This window comes from Abramis brama (assembly GCF_963993115.1).
Source record: "Abramis brama genome assembly, chromosome: 12".
In the NCBI taxonomy this organism is placed as follows: domain Eukaryota; kingdom Metazoa; phylum Chordata; class Actinopteri; order Cypriniformes; family Leuciscidae; genus Abramis; species Abramis brama.
In genome coordinates, this window is record NC_139974.1 from 2,407,547 (window position 1) to 2,420,967 (window position 13,421).

The window sequence follows — 13,421 nt, forward strand, 5'->3', positions numbered from 1 at the left end:
TTGCTATTCACACCTTTATTAAAATAGCTGTAATATGTTAACACAATAGTACTTGATCTGTTTAAAATGATTTCATTGATATGCAATGTAGACGTTAAGAGTATAATAATTAATAATTAATAGTTAAGAGTATTTAATTTGTACCCATAGGGCTACTCCGTGTAGCTGGCCCGCCATCTACTGGCTAAAAGAAAAATTGGCCCGCGGCCAAAGTTAATTGCCGACCCCTGCTCTACATCATCATACATTACAAATAACAAATAGACAATACATGTATGATGATGTAGAGCTTAAACATACTGTAACGAAAACAAATAAAATAAATAAAGAAAAATGAAATTTAAATAAATAAAAATGAAATTTAAATAAAGAAAAAAATGAAATTTAAATAAATAAAAATGAAATTTAAATAAAAATGAAATTTAAATAAAAACGAAATTTAAATAAATAAAAAAACGAAATTTAAGTAAAGAAAAACGAAATTTAAATAAAGAAAAATGAAATTTAGATAAAGAAAAAACGAAATTTAAATAAAGAAAAGACGAAATTTAAATAAAGAAAAACGAAATTAAGTTAAATTAAAAACGAGATTAATTTAGATTGATAATAACGGGTAAAAAGGGTAATACATTTTGTTTCTATTATTCTATTTTCCACAATGTCAAAGCAACATAGCTTAACCCAAAACACAAGCTCAGACACTTCGGTCCATACAAACTGCGTTCTAGCCAGAGAACACTCCCGTTGCTGGAACACAGGCGTCGGTTCTATTGCTAGCATGCACGCGTTTTCCGCATGGCTCGAGCTGAGACGCGTGTCTCACGCAGGCAGTGTGCAAACTCCAAACTGTTAACATGGGAGCCGAAATAACGGACACACCACGCAGTCAGTGTGTCGCTGGGCTTATTGAAGTGCTAATGAGAACCGTTTCGTGGGGGATCCCAGGTGTGAAAAAAAAAAAAAAAAAAACGAATATTCGAATGTCAAATTTTCAAATCGAATACCAACCCACCGAACGAATATTTCGAATATTCGGGTCCAGCCCTAAAAATTTGAGATGTTTTCATCTCGCCATGGCATCGGCGCGCCTGGAAAAACTAGCGCACCACGTTGCTTCCATTATGAGCGCGCTCACCGCGCGCCTACATTTGAAATAACGAACTTGAGCGCAAAAAAGACGCGATATGTGAAGGGCCCTTGAAGCAGACATCTGAAATGAAAGGCAAGAACGGCTATTTATTTGGCTTTAGACTGTTACATGAAAATTTAAAAATGAAATGTCATAATTATAATGTTTTAAAAGTTTACTTATGTAATCTATGAATTAATAAATGTTTATTGATGAGATCTAGCTAGTCTTTTCATTTACAGTAGCATGAACCACGAGTAGTCGATTAACTCGAGTATTGTTTTGATAAGAAATCGACTAGCAGAAATCAGGAGTCGTGCAACCCCTACTTCACACAGACAACAGACGAACACTTCAATTAAATGATTAAAACATTAAATACTGACAGGGCCATTTCTGACCATTTTATTAATTTTCCCTTACAACTTAAACACTCAACTTAAATGTTTCTGATCATTGTCCATATTATTAAAAATTTAGTTTTTATACTAATATTCAGCTACAAAATATACTTGTGCTAAAATACAGTGTTATGTTAAAGTGTTAACAGGAGCGTTGAGGCGCTTATTGGCACCGCTCTATCTGGCTCTATATGAACATTATATGAATTCTTGTCTCTGTTTTCTCGACTCTGTTGTATTGTCTCTGTTCTGTCCGTGTTTGTCCACAATTAGTGAACAGTCTATGGACACTCGAGGAACATTTAGGGGAAGACACATGTCATCTAATCTGAGGTACAACATTTCTGTCTAGACATAAAGATATTTTACTATCACTTTTACTTCTTCAATTTACGTTTTAATCTAATGATTTATTATTTTAGTTGTAATACTCAACTGGTCCAAAGCACATGTAAATCAAAACTGCTGAAGAAGTTTCAGTGTGTGTGTGAAGGAACAGCAAAGCAGGGAAACCCAACACTCCTGAATGAGATCTACACAGAGCTCTACATCACAGAGAGTGAAAGTGGAGAGATCAATAATGAGCATGAGGTGAGACAGATTGAGACACAATCCAGGAGAGCAGCAACAGAGGACACACCGATCAAATGCACTGACATCTTTAGACCTTTACCTGGACAAGACAAACCCATCAGAACTGTGCTGACAAAGGGAGTCGCTGGCATTGGGAAAACAGTCTCTGTGCAGAAGTTCATTGTGGACTGGGCTGAAGGGAAAGAGAATCAGGACGTCCAGCTCATATTTCCACTTCCTTTCAGAGAGATCAACTTGATGAAGGACAAAACACTCAGTCTTTCAGATCTTCTTCATGTCTTTTTCCCTGAAACTAAAGAAATGGAAATATCCAGTGGTGAATATAAAGTGTTGTTCATCTTTGATGGTCTGGATGAGTGTCGTCTGTCTCTGAACTTTAAGAGCGAAGTGAAACTGTGTGATATATCTGAATCAGCCTCAGTGGACGAGCTGCTGATGAACCTCATTGAGGGGAATCTGCTTCCCTCTGCTCTCATCTGGATCACCTCCAGACCAGCAGCAGCGGATCTCGTCCCCTCTGAGTGTGTCCATCGAGTGACAGAGGTACGAGTCTTCAATGAGCCACAGAAGGAGGAATACTTCAGGAAGAGAATCAGTGATCAGAGTCTGGCCAATACAATCATCACACACCTGAAGTCCTCGAGGAGCCTCCACATCATGTGCCACATCCCAGTGTTCTGCTGGATCTCAGCCACTGTTCTTGAGAAGATGTTGAGTGAAGCAGAGAGAGGAGAGATTCCCAAGACTCTCACTCAGATGTACACACACTTCCTGATCATTCAGACCAACATCAAACATGATAAGGACTATGAGAAGAGAGTGAAAGATGAAGACATGATTCTCAAACTGGGGAAACTGGCTTTCCAGCAGCTTGTGAAAGGCAACCTGATCTTCTATGAGGAAGACCTGAGAGAGTGTGGCATTGATGTGACAGAAGCATCAGTGTACTCAGGATTGTGCACTCAGATCTTCAGAGAGGAGTTGGGCTTGTATCAGGGGAAAGTCTTCTGCTTTGTTCATCTGAGCATCCAGGAACATCTAGCAGCTCTATATGCACACATTCACTTTACAAACGAGACCAGAAATGTGTTTGACACACCCATACAACGTTTCTTTACTGAAATCTTTAACCAGAAGAAATATCCTTCATTATCTGAGCTGCATCAGAGAGCTGTGGATGAGGCTTTACAGAGTAAGAATGGACAGCTGGACCTTTTCCTGCGTTTCCTTCTGGGTCTCTCATTGGAGTCCAATCAGACTCTCTTACGAGAACTACTGACACAGACTGGAAGCTGCTCCTACAACAAAGAGGAAACAGTTCAGTACATCAAACAGAAGATCAGGGAGAATCGCTCTCCAGAGAGATCCATCAATCTGTTCCACTGTCTGAATGAACTGGGTGATGATTCTCTGATGCAGGAGATCCAAGATTATCTGAAATCTGGAAAAATAAGAGGAACCAAACTCTCCTCTTCACAGTGGTCAGCTCTGGTTTATGTGTTGCTGACATCCGCGCAGAAGATGGATGATTTTAATCTAAAACAGTTTATTGGAGCACAAAATACAACAGGTGAAGTTCTTCAGAAGCTGATGCCTGTGGTTAAAGAATCCAGATCAGTTCAGTAAGTCACTCTGATAACAATCATTACACTGATAAAACATGATCATATTTATTATTTTAGCATGTGTTTTCTAACCAAAGCAATTCTGTAATAGGAGAAATTCATATATATCGTAGGTAACCCTTTACAATAACAGTACATGAATAATCATATCCTAGTAACTGAATTAATAGTTATTTCAACATGAACTGATGATTACCGAAGATATGAACTAATCATGAACCAATGAAGAGCTATCCTTAACTACAACAGCAGTCATAAGGATTCATACATGAATAACAGCAGCCTTAACTACATGTTAGTACATGTTTGATAATTAATGCATTAATTAACATATAGGGGTAAACTAAATCAACCAGGCTCCGTAAGAATAAATAAGTACTCTGAATTTGAATCAAACATGATTTAATACTCTCAACGTTGTGTGTTTCTCTCCTGTGGCGAATAATGAATGCTATACAAAAATAATATATATAAAAAAAGTTTATCATCAAGTAACTGAAAAGGATGTTCAATCTTCATTAGATTCTTTCCAAAGCTTCTGAGTTCATTTTACTTTTGATAGTTTTTGATAGTGTTTTAATATTCAGCTGCAAAATATACTTATGCTAAAATACAGTTATGTTAAAGTGTTAACAGAAGCGTTGAGGCGCTCAGTGGCACCCTCTATCTGGCTCTATATGAACACTATATGAATTCTTGTCTCTGTTTTCTCATCTCTGTTATATTGTCTCTGTTCTGTCTGTCTTTGTCCATAATTAGTGAACAGTCTATGGACACTCGAGGAACATTTACGGGAAGACGCATGTCATCTATTCTGAGGTACAGATTTCTGTCTAGACATAAAGATATTTTGCTATCACTTTTACTTCTTCAATTAAGTTTTAATCTAATGATTTATTATTTTAGTCGTGATTCTCAACTGGCCCAAAGCACATTTAAATCAAATCTGCTGAAGAAGTTTCAGTGTCTGTATGAAGGAACAGCAAAGCAGGGAAACCCAACACTCCTGAATGAGATCTACACAGAGCTCTACATCACAGAGAGTGAAAGTGGACAGATCAATAATGAGCATGAGGTGAGACAGATTGAGACACAATCCAGGAGAGCAGCAACAGAGGACACACCGATCAAATGCAATGACATCTTTAGACCTTTACCTGGACAAGACAAACCCATCAGAACTGTGCTGACAAAGGGAGTCGCTGGCATTGGGAAAACAGTCTCTGTGCAGAAGTTCATTGTGGACTGGGCTGAAGGGAAAGAGAATCAGGACGTCCAGCTCATATTTCCACTTCCTTTCAGAGAGATCAACTTGATGAAGGACAAAACACTCAGTCTTTCAGATCTTCTTCATGTCTTTTTACCTGAAACTAAAGAAATGGAAATATCCAGTGATGAATATAAAGTGTTGTTCATCTTTGATGGTCTGGATGAGTGTCGTATGTCTCTGAACTTTAAGAGCGAAGTGAAACTGTGTGATATATCTGAATCAGCCTCAGTGGACGAGCTGCTGATGAACCTCATTGAGGGGAATCTGCTTCCCTCTGCTCTCATCTGGATCACCTCCAGACCAGCAGCAGCGGATCTCGTCCCCTCTGAGTGTGTCCATCGAGTGACAGAGGTACGAGGCTTCAATGAGCCACAGAAGGAGGAATACTTCAGGAAGAGAATCAGTGATCAGAGTCTGGCCAATACAATCATCTCACACCTGAAGTCCTCGAGGAGCCTCCACATCATGTGCCACATCCCAGTGTTCTGCTGGATCTCAGCCACTGTTCTAGAGGAGATGTTGAGAGAAGCAGAGAGAGGAGAGATTCCCAAGACTCTCACTCAGATGTACACACACTTCCTGATCATTCAGACCAACATCAAACATGATAAGGACTATGAGAAGAGAGTGAAAGATGAAGACATGATTCTCAAACTGGGGGAACTGGCTTTCCAGCAGCTTGTGAAAGGCAACCTGATCTTCTATGAGGAAGACCTGAGAGAGTGTGGCATTGATGTGACAGAAGCATCAGTGTACTCAGGATTGTGCACTCAGATCTTCAGAGAGGAGTTGGGCTTGTATCAGGGGAAAGTCTTCTGCTTTGTTCATCTGAGCATCCAGGAACATCTAGCAGCTCTATATGCACACATTCACTTTACATATGAAAACATAAATGTGTTTGACAAAACCATACAACGTTTCTTTACTAAAATCGTAAAACAAATGAAATATCCTTCATTATCTGAGCTGCATCAGAGAGCTGTGGATGAGGCTTTACAGAGTAAGAATGGACATCTGGACCTTTTCCTGCGTTTCCTTCTGGGTCTCTCATTGGAGTCCAATCGGACTCTCTTACGAGAACTACTGACACAGACTGGAAGCTGCTCCTACAACAAAGAGGAAACAGTTCAGTACATCAAACAGAAGATCGAGGAGAATCGCTCTCCAGAGAGATCCATCAATCTGTTCCACTGTCTGAATGAACTGGGTGATGATTCTCTAATGCAGGAGATCCAACATTATCTGAAATCTGGAGAAATAAGAAGAACCAAACTCTCCTCTTCACAGTGGTCAGCTCTGGTTTATGTGTTGCTGACATCAGAGCAGAAGATGGAGGTTTTTGAGCTAAGAAAGTTTATTGGAGCCAATACTACAGCAGATGAAGTTCTTCAGAAGCTGATGCCTGTGGTTAAAGAGTCCAGATCAGTTCAGTAAGTCACTCTGACAACAATCATTACACTGATAAAACTTGATCACATTTATGAGTTTAGCATGTGTTTTCTAACCAAAGCAATACTGTAATAGGAGAAATACATATATATCTTAAGTAACCAATGTAGAGCTATCCTTAAAGGTGCCTTATGCAACTTGTTCCATCATAAAATATCCAATAATAACCCTTATATGTCATCAGCTAACGTTAAAACATAGTATCTGGCAGAGTGTCAGAACTGACATTCCCCCCACTGCCTTGGTAGCCAGCATATATTGGAGTCGGGACGTTTTGGGGCGTGTACATTTGTAAGGGTGTGTGTGAGGTGATAGCCAATGACAGGCTTTGAGGGCAGATACACTGAGAGTTACAAACACGCCCAATATTTTGTTAAAGTAATGGCGGACGCAAGCCCTACTAGCGACGGAGCTTGCCAAAAAAATAAGAAAAGAAAATATAGCAATGCAAAGAGAGCATCGGATAAAGCCCGGAGTAAAACCACAGTAAATCTGGGTTTGGCGTTTGTCAGATGGCGGCAGATGAGGTTTGCATTTGGATTGAAGAGCGATGCAGAGTTGGCCACGTTTCTATTGGACAGGTACAGTAATGTAAATACCTCATTTATCAGGTTAGCTAGTTAGTTCGCAAACATTCATTGTGATCTCTGCAAAAGAGACAATTTCGTTGCTTTTTGGAGTTTTCAGATTTAAAAACGTCAATAAATTCTCGTTCGTTCTGCTCTCACACGGAACAAATCGATTATAATATGTTTATACCGTCAAATGAAATCCTGCAGGTGTCGGCGCTTTCTCCGTCCATGCTATAAATGCACATCCTTGAATGAGCGCGGATTTTCTAGCGCATTTACTTGAACTTCATAGGCAATATGGTTTAACCCATTTGAGAGGCGGCCAAAATCAGAATTTAAAATGGACTGAATAAGCTACGAACTTGACGAGTGATGCCGCGCTGACATGTATGCACAAATTATCACACACACTCTCTCAGATGGTCTGTCTGACTGCAGCCTGCAAGCAAAAAGTGTCTCCGCCAAATGGGAAGCAAAGCTGTCAATCAAACTCTGTTAGTAACCGTTACCAGTGTGATTCAACTAATTGCCTATAGGTGGCTCCAAGTTGCATAAGGCACCTTTAACTACGACTAGACCTAAACTAAATCAACCAGGCGCCATAAGAATAAATAACTACTCTGAATTTGAATCAAACATGATTTAATACTCTCAATGTTGTGTGTTTCTCTTCTGTGGTGAATAATGAATGATATACAAAAAAGAAATATACCAAAAAAGTTTACCATCAAGTAACTGAAAAGGATGTTTAATCTTCAGTAGATTCTTTCCAAAGCTTCTGAGGTCATTTTATCTTTAATAGATTTTGATAGTGTTTTATGGTGCGTATTTCTAGACACCTTTAACCTTATTTTGATTATTCTCAGGTTAGGGAAAGTACATCAAATCTGTCCTAAATCATAAGCATCTGAATTTTCATTCTCACAATCTATAGGTCAGAAGACTTCTTCATGATCTGTTCAGTTCAGTATTTTAGAAATCAAAAACTTTTGGTAGACGAGCTTCTTAGTTTCAATTAAATATAGGTTTATTATTTACAGGTTAACTAGATTACAAAAAGGCATACATGTAACAGGACAATTGCATATTTTCCACAACAATAGTTATAAGCATGATTGGATGATGTGAAGAGGTGACAACTGCTTTCATATACAAATCTGTTGAGGAGAAAGGAGAAATTCATATATATTTTATCATTTATATCAGTGTTTCCTGAACTGAGAGACTGAAGAGTGTCATTGTTCTCTACAGGTTGAGGGATTGTGGTGTTACAGATGAAGGCTGTGCTGCTCTGACTTCAGCTCTGAGATCAAACCCCTCACACCTGAGAGAACTGGATCTGTCATTTAAGAATGATTCTGTGGGGAATAAAGTAGGAGATTCAGGAGTCAAGCAGCTTTCTGATCTACTGCAGGATCCTCACTGTAAACTGGAGAAACTGTGGTAAGATTTTATAAAATGTCCCAACATAGTCCTCTATTTAAATGGTAAATAATGACTGCCATACAAAAAAAATTTACTAATGTACATGTTGATTTTATTTTCATTAGATTTTTTCCAATGTGTCTGACATCATTTTACAATATTAATGATAGATTAAACATGACTGGATGATGTAAAGATGTGACAGCCGTGTTCATATACAGATATGTTGATGATTTTGGGGTATTTGTGTGACACTCACATAATAAGTTTTGTTGAGATTATTACTTTTTGTTTCCTTTCCTTCTATTGCAATAGTATTTTATTTTATTCTGATTTATATAATTGAATATTAATGAGAGGGTACGGAAAAAGCACACAATGACATGTGTTTCCTAAAATGGACACATGGCAGTAATCGCGAGTAGCGTCACACGGGGACATTTAGCGATGCGCAGGGCAAGATGAGCTCATAATCCGAGTCAATGGAAAATGAGCAACTGTGTTCCTTCGTCACTGATTTCTCTGTAATATTTAATATATTTCCAGGTCAGTTACACACCTTTTATGTGACTCCAGATGTTTATAAGCTTATATGAATCCCCAGTGAAGTGTGCTCCATAAGCTAAAAACATGTCAAGTGTGTAAACAGTTCAAATTGACAGTACGCAGTTGAGAAAATGGCGGCAGATGCCCGCAGATTGTTTTTTATTTATTTCTTATGGCTTCGGGGCATTTGTGGGTTATTTCAGCGTGTGTGGAAAACAGCTATATGTGTTTAAAGGGTAAAAAGTTAATGTGAATGTACAGCATAAGACCAGTTACGGCTGCGACCATGTTTAAGGGCGCACGTGTGTTAATATTACAATAATACAGAGTTCATAGAACTGAGTGCCAAAGTTATGAGGCAGAGATGTTACTTTTGAAGTGTGAGTTCTTATAGTGTAAATGTGACAAAACTTAACTGCACATGAGAATTATCCTGTTGTATAAAGTGAACACTTATAAAATGTCCATTTATTACAAAAATACTCTTTTGATAAGAGAACAAAGATGACTGATGTTAAAGAGAAAAGTGCAGATAATGATTGATGATAGACCAAAGTGATTTAAATGGAAAATGTTTGTTTTTGGTTTCATACAAATTTTGATAAGCTAATGTTTGTAAAATATGTGAGTATACATTTATGTGAAAACAGACCTTTCAAGAATATATTGCTTCATGTTATCCAAATATGGATATAACCTGTGCTTAAATGCAAAGCAGACAAAAATAACAGAAAACAACTCATGATTGCAGATACAAAGTTAAATTGAAGTTGAAAATAAATATAATCCGAGTCATTGGAGAATGAGCAACTGTGTTCCTGCGTCACTGATTTCTCTGTAATATTTAATATATTTCCAGAGCACTCCTAGGAGAGGATTATATATATATCTGCCAGCGGAGACCTAGCCGGGACCCGCTACATTTGCATAAAAAAATAATATTCGGTTACACTTTATTTTAAGGTGTCATTGTTACAATGTAATTATACAATATATTTAAGTACTGAATAATATTAAGCAACTGCATGTACTCACTATAGGGTTAGGGTAGGATTAGGATTTGGTTGAGGCTTAGTTGCATGCAATTATGCATAATTTACTGTTATTAGTTCATGTAACATATGTAACAAGGACACTGTTAAATAAAGTGTTATTGAATATTCTTGCAATTTTTATGATATGGAAACTAACTACTCAAGCAGTTTGTAGAAGCGGGTCTGAACCTTAGACTGGACCTGTTAATGGTGCCGTGGATTAAGTCTCTGATTGTGAAGTTCTGCTGATCTGAGCTGTAGATCCTGAACTGAGAGACTGAAGAGTGTCATTGTTCTCTACAGGTTGAGGGATTGTGGTGTTACAGATGAAGGTTGTGCTGCTCTGACTTCAGCTCTGAAATCAAACCCCTCACACCTGAGAGACCTGGATCTGTCAGGGAATAAAGTAGGAGATTCTGGAGTCAAGCTGCTTTCTGATCTGAGGAAAGATCCACATTATAAACTGCAGACACTTCTGTGAGTAGTGATGAATAAAACTGTTCATATTTTAATTGAAAGTTAATTTAGTTTATTAGTTTACTTTCATTGTGATGGTGAATTACTCACTAAAAACATGTTTAATAAGAGTTTAATTTTATTTATTTTTTTCATTAGAGTTTATATAGCAACAATCAAATATCTTCAAGTTTCTTTTTATTTCAAACAATTCAATATTTTGCTTTTATCATTGTCAATGTCAATTGCAATAAAATATATAATGGTAAATATTTATCACTAGATTCTTTATCATAAATAAAACTGACCCAGTGACACAGAAAGAGGACAGTCATACAGGATTATAGATAAGCTTTAACAATCGTGTATCTCAGTATTATATTATAATGTCTCACTTAATCATCTAAGTAGTTTCTTTTAGTTGTTCTAAAGTTGATAATGCAATAATGTCGCACACATATGACTGTCTGTGTTTTACTTACAGGGTTTAGATGTTAGTCTGACCTTCTCTGGATCAGCTGATGGAGAATAAAGAGCCTCTACAGACACAATCACATTCATCAGAATCAACACACACAAACCCACAGTGATCATCACACACACGTGTGTGTAACTTTACAGAATGATCCAATCCTTCATCCAAAGTCAAACCAGGAAATCTTCAACCAGATGAACTGGATACATATTCTGAATGTTCAGATCCAATCTGACCTCTGACCTGTAATGCCTGAATCATAATCATACACTGTTTGTTCGTTGGTCAGAGGAGAACTGAGCGACTGAGTCTGGTTTCTGCCAAGGTTTTCTTCTCCATTCTGTCACTGATGGAGTTTGAGTTCCTGCACTGTCGCCTCTGGCTTGCTTAGTTGAGGACACTTAAAGGGTTAGTTCACCCAAAAATGAAAATTCTGTCAGTAATTACTCACCCTCATGTTGTTCCAACCGCGTAAGACCTTCGTTCATCTTCGGAACACAAATTAAGATATTTTTGATGAAATCTGAGCCAACTTGCTGGCCCAGAAAAGTTATTAAAGAAATCTTTAATATAGTCCAAGTAACTCCAGTGGCTCAATCTTAAGTATATCAAGCGACGAGAATACTTTTTGTGCGCAAAAACAAACAAAAATAACGACTTTATTCCACTATTCATTTCCTTCTCTCTGGACCTCTAGTTGGTTCGCGTAGTGTTTTTGCGCAGCGCGTCTGTGTTACACGTCACCACGTAGGCTCACTATTGGCCGACGCCGGTCATGTGTGTGATGCGTGATGACGTGCAACACAGACGCGCAGCGCAAAAACACTACGAGGCCAGCAAGTTTCGGTCCCTCTGAAAGCCTATGGAGGAGTGAGACATGGCTCAGATTTCATCAAAAATATCTTAATTTGTGTTCCGAAGATGAACGAAGGTCTTACGCGGTTGGAACAACATGAGGGTGAGTAATTACTGACAGAATTTTCATTTTTGGGTGAACTAACCCTTTAATATTCAACAATATTATTGATCTGATCTGACACCATTATATGAGAACTGAACTGAGCTGGACGATGACATCACGGTTTTCTCCAGAGCGGCTGTATAGATAAATGAACTAAAGTAATAACTTTTTTACAACAGAAATGAATCAACACTGAACTTACTTAAGATGGACTATGGTATTATTTTCTTCTAGATCTGTTGTACAGCAGGAACAAACTTTGTTGCATTATTTTCCTGTTATCTCTGTAAAGCTGCTTTGAAAACATCTGTATTGTAAAAAGCGCTGTATAAATAAAGGTTACTTGACTTTTGTTTCTACAGAAGTGACATTTATACTGCAAACGCTGTACTACAGACATCTCCATATATAATATTTATTTAATGACTTAATTTGAGTAATTCAGCCCACCAAACATATTCAAATGCCTTTGATTGTAGTAACATTTACAATTAAATTCTTTTTTATTTAAAAGCAATGATGCATCGCCACTTTTAAGTGTCAAATGAAAAGCGTCGTGCCCTTCGGTAGTAGTAAATATAAAAAGAAATAGACTTAGCCCTCACACTGTTGAACAAGTCCTGATCCTTAATAAAAAAAACCTTTAATTTATTAATTTACCCACAAAATAAGATGTTAGCTCCCCAGTTCACAAGCACTTCACCATTCCACACAATTTTCGGTTCTATACGGTTATCCGGACCACACGTGTGTCTTTTAGTCCCGTGTCTGTATAGTCATCCCTGATTGGTCTTAACCCCAGTGACGGGTAGGTTTAGGGGCGGGGTTAGGGGTAGGCCATCGTGTGGTCCGGATAACCGTATAGTACCCAATTTTCTTTTATTTTGATTATATATGCCTACATGAGCCTTGCCTATGAACTCGTAGGATCAGGACTGAGGCTAAAGTTTATGTGAATAAGGCTGCATTTGTAGATCAAAGCAGATTCATAAATGAATTCATACAATTGTTTGTTCATACATTGTATAAGAACTACATCAACACTAACACATGAATTATGAGAATTAATTGTATTGCTTTGTGGTTTACAAAGCACAAAGTGATTTATTAAATGGGAAAAGAAAAAAAATGGGAAAAAAATGGTCTTCTGGGACAGAAAGGCAGCTTTTCCACCTTTTGACCACAAGATGTCGTTAGTGTGCAACGTGTTGAAAAACTTCGAGTAATGAACCATTTTGAGATACAGTCGAGGGGGAAAGCCCCAGTGCTTCACAAAGCTTCATTTCACCATCACTACCAGAGGGTGAGACAGGAACGGGAAAACCAGAAACATAGAAAACAGTGGAAATGCTCAGGAATGCAGTGTTACACGTACAAGACTTTGCAGGGAATTAATGTGAAAACCAGGCTATATAATAGGGTGAGTTAAACAAGGTAATGGGACACAGGTGGATGCAATCAGGGATGATGAGTCCAGGCAGAGA

At 37.9% G+C, this 13,421-nt stretch overlaps 1 protein-coding gene across 1 annotated transcript in view; it reads left to right on the top strand.

The window, feature by feature from the left end:
- The window catches only part of LOC311093930 (uncharacterized protein), a 28,118-nt gene extending 15,829 nt beyond the window's left edge, over positions 1 to 12,289 (top strand). Inside the window, exons 6-12 of the mRNA XM_084131604.1 lie at positions 1,804 to 1,863; positions 1,953 to 3,746; positions 4,509 to 4,568; positions 4,656 to 6,449; positions 8,292 to 8,483; positions 10,349 to 10,522; positions 10,986 to 12,289. Coding sequence (XP_083987730.1) covers positions 1,804 to 1,863; positions 1,953 to 3,746; positions 4,509 to 4,568; positions 4,656 to 6,449; positions 8,292 to 8,483; positions 10,349 to 10,522; positions 10,986 to 10,992 — 4,081 coding nt within the window. The 3' untranslated portion in view covers positions 10,993 to 12,289. The remainder of the gene's footprint in view (positions 1 to 1,803; positions 1,864 to 1,952; positions 3,747 to 4,508; positions 4,569 to 4,655; positions 6,450 to 8,291; positions 8,484 to 10,348; positions 10,523 to 10,985) is intronic.
- The last annotated feature ends 1,132 nt before the right edge of the window (positions 12,290 to 13,421 follow it).